This window comes from Hydra vulgaris, chromosome 05 (genome assembly GCF_038396675.1).
Source record: "Hydra vulgaris chromosome 05, alternate assembly HydraT2T_AEP".
Lineage (NCBI taxonomy): Eukaryota > Metazoa > Cnidaria > Hydrozoa > Anthoathecata > Hydridae > Hydra > Hydra vulgaris.
This window is the reverse complement of record NC_088924.1, coordinates 9,546,473-9,550,000: the sequence shown is the minus strand read 5'-3', so window position 1 is coordinate 9,550,000 and position 3,528 is coordinate 9,546,473. Positions and strand designations below refer to the sequence as shown.

The 3,528-nt window shown below is 27.2% G+C and overlaps 1 protein-coding gene across 1 annotated transcript in view; it reads right to left on the bottom strand.

The window, feature by feature from the left end:
• Nucleotides 1-3,290, bottom strand: part of LOC136071838 (erythroid differentiation-related factor 1-like) — a 44,684-nt gene extending 41,394 nt beyond the window's left edge. The window contains exons 1-2 of the mRNA XM_065797315.1: nt 3,089-3,290; nt 2,775-2,886 (exon numbers count right to left, since the gene is read on the bottom strand). Coding sequence (XP_065653387.1) covers nt 2,775-2,852 — 78 coding nt within the window. The 5' untranslated portion in view covers nt 2,853-2,886; nt 3,089-3,290. The remainder of the gene's footprint in view (nt 1-2,774; nt 2,887-3,088) is intronic.
• Between the last annotated feature and the right edge of the window lie 238 nt (nt 3,291-3,528).

Genomic DNA, 3,528 nt, shown 5'->3' with positions numbered 1-3,528 from the left:
AGAAATTTTTTTTCTTACATTTATTCATTTTGACAACTTTTCACTTTTAAAAATGTTTTTGCTATATTTGACATTTTTTCTCAATACTTATTACAATACTTATACATTTCTCAATACTTTTACATGAAAAATGTTAAAAAAATTAAAAAAAAATTTTTTTTGCAACTTGTTTTCTTGCTCTCCTATGCATTGATAAAATTAAGCAAATACTTTTATATATAAATAAAGTTAAGCAAAAACTTTTGAAAAACAAATTTAAAAAGTTCACATTTCTAGCACAAATGATAAAGTAATTTCTTAATATAATGACTAAAAAAAGTCCCAAAAAAATCATATATCAAAAAATGTTTTATTTTTTTGAAAACATTTTACTTTTTTATTATTCAAATTTTAAGCTTATTTTATTTAGATTTTCTATTTTGTTCTTTTCTTCAAGTATTGATGTTTTATTTTCTCTAGTTTCATAAAGCTTTATTTTGACGCAAATTTTTAAAAAGCTTACTATATAAAAACATGGTCAAGTTGTCTAAAAAAATTACTTCAAGTGTGGACAAGCAAGGCGTGCGATCACACACATTTCCCGTGAAGGCTTGTATAATGTTATGAAGTACTGTGGAGGAAAAAAAAAAATACTGAGAGGAATTCAAATACAAGTTGCCACAATTCAAAGATCTTATGAGAAAGAATGGCGCCTCAGTAACCCATTGACTAATTCAAAGCTCTTAGAGCAAATAGTTCATGTCAAATTTTAATTTTGTGCAAAAAGACATAAACAATGCTCTAGATTAGAAGGAGCTAACTAATGGAACTATATTCTACATAAGTACATTGAAAATTTCTCTATGTTTCATATCAGTGACAGATCCAGTATTTTTGGTGTTTGAGATAACCCTTTCCCCCACCACCGCCAGAAAAATGAGGGCAAAAAAAAAAATTTGATAAATTCTGTACTACTCTTAACTAGACTATTATTCATCGATAAATTTTAAGTCTCAAACTTGAAATTTATGCCCTCACATTTTGGGCAGGGGAAAAGGATGAAATTTTAGGGCTTTTTTGTTCCCAGCCTCCAATCATCACAATTTTTTTGCTAAGCATCATTATTTGACATAATATAAACATATAAATGTTTGGAGTTTGCTCCATGTCTGGAAGTTAGCTATCTCAAGTTACTCTTCAAACCCTCAGTGATGTAGCACCAACTCCCTTGCATGTTCTCCCTTTACCAATCAATGTATATACTTAAGTCCTCATAGCTTCCTAAACTGGTATGAGATCAAATTGCTAATCTAAATGTGCTTTAATTTTTTTGTGTATATGTATGGATGTATGCATGTATCCATTCAGTCCGCGTGATATCACTATGTATTAAAAAGTATTGTTTTAAAATGAACTATCTTGAATTGAGGAAAAACAAATGAAAATATCAGTGGCAGCTTGTTCAGTTAATTCTTTTTAAAAAAATGCTAAAAAGTTTTTGTGCAAGTTAAAAGTAGGTTGCACTAGCAACATAAAAAAAAAAAATCAAGAACTTAAGTCTTCCTAAAGATAAAGTACTTCAAAGAAAGCGGTTGAATACAATAAGCAATAGTCTCCTAAATCTTCTAATGTTTATTTTGTTTGGCACAATTTATTACTGGTAAGTTACTTTTAATTTACATTTTAATTTAGTACTGCTAAATAATTATCAAAACATCAAGACTTTTTATGCCCTAAAATAACCAAAACAACATGTAGACACAATGGAAGGCATTATCTTATTTTAACAGAAATTTAAAAGTATGTAAAAATAAAATAAAACCACCTAAAAGACATCTTTCAGCTTTTTTTTTTGATTAACTTTCTAAGCAATTGTAGGACAAAAAGTTATTGTTAAATAACATTTTCTATTCTTTTGATTTCACAATGTAGCCACATGATTCTAACTGGATGTCTGTCTGTCTGTCTGTATGTATGTATGTATGTATGTATGTATGTATGTATGTATGTATGTATGTATGTATGTAACCATGTATGTATGATGTATATGTTTTGTCAGAGATGTATGAAAATAGCTAAATAGAATGTTTATAATATAAACTTTACTCCATAATATTTATAGAATAAAGTACTTAAATAAAATATGTAAACTTTAATTTGACTTTTTTTGTATCTTTAGTATTTGACTACTATAGTAATATAAACATACATATTACTTAAACATACAGTTCTTGGGTTGACTTATTTATGCCTTGGTCTCGATATTGGTCTTAAAGTCTTAAGTCTTGGTCTTAGTCTTGGTATTAGCCTTTATTGTCTAGGCTGCATCTCTAGTGTGTGTATATAAGCATACATGTAAATAAATACGTATACATTTAACAATATTTCAAGTATTTTAAATATTACTATAAATGTATTCAATTACTTTACTACTTTAGTCAATAGAAGCCTTGAGTAAATAAAATATATTTGTGTACATGCATATATTTAGTAACAATAGCAATATTTTGAATATTAACATAAATACATTCATTATTTATTTTGTTTATAGAAACATCAAACTAATAAAATTGAACAAAAAAAAAAGTAAATAAAAATCCATATGGATTTTTATTTACTTTGATTTTTGTTCATTTTTTTACAATAGGCACATATTTTTAGTTCACATTAAAAATAGCAAGTGGCTGAGTTATATCGTTATTTCAAGAGCTAAATCTTGTATATCAAGCAAAAATCTGGGTAAAGTTGTAAATAATATCTAAATCATACTCAAAAAAAAAATAAATCCAACGTACCTTTTCTAGTTGAACATAAACTAGAGGTAATCTTTCCTCGTACTTCAGAACAGCATTAGAAGAGATGTTGGTTGCCATTTTAATTTATTTGCCTAATTTTTTTTGTAATACACTTAAAATAAGATTTAAAGTTTATGAGGACATTAATTTTATCGTTCGAAAATGTATAACTATATATGTATATATATTATAAATATATAAACAATGTATGTTATATATAAACAAAATGTTTTTAATTTTACTCTCAACCGAAACCAAAAAATAAAATGTGACTATAATTTGCATAGAAAAATAAAGATGTAACAACTTTCTACCTGAAACTTCTAGATTATTCCAAAATTCTTAAAATTTAATTCCTGTAGAATTTAGCTCGGAATGTCTGTATATGTCAATGGAACTTGCTCGGATAATCCGAAATAAGAAAAAAATTAGCACATGTTCACCGGTATCGTCTAGTAAATTAGCGACATAAAGATTGTATTGTATAGACAATATTGAAGACATCGGTATAATTTCGGTATGATAGAGAAGGTATATTTGGTACCGGTATATTGATGCGGGAGGCTAAATAAGCGCGAATTTCATAAGTACGAACTGGCATATACGCAAATTGGCAAAAGTGAGCCAAAAGAATTTGCAAACAATGCACAGTGGGCCAGAATCCCATTTTTTTGGAAAAAAGTCAACTTTTTTTCCTTTCATCCATAGGCCTCAAAAATTTGTATATAAAGTAATTGGATGATTATAATTTAAA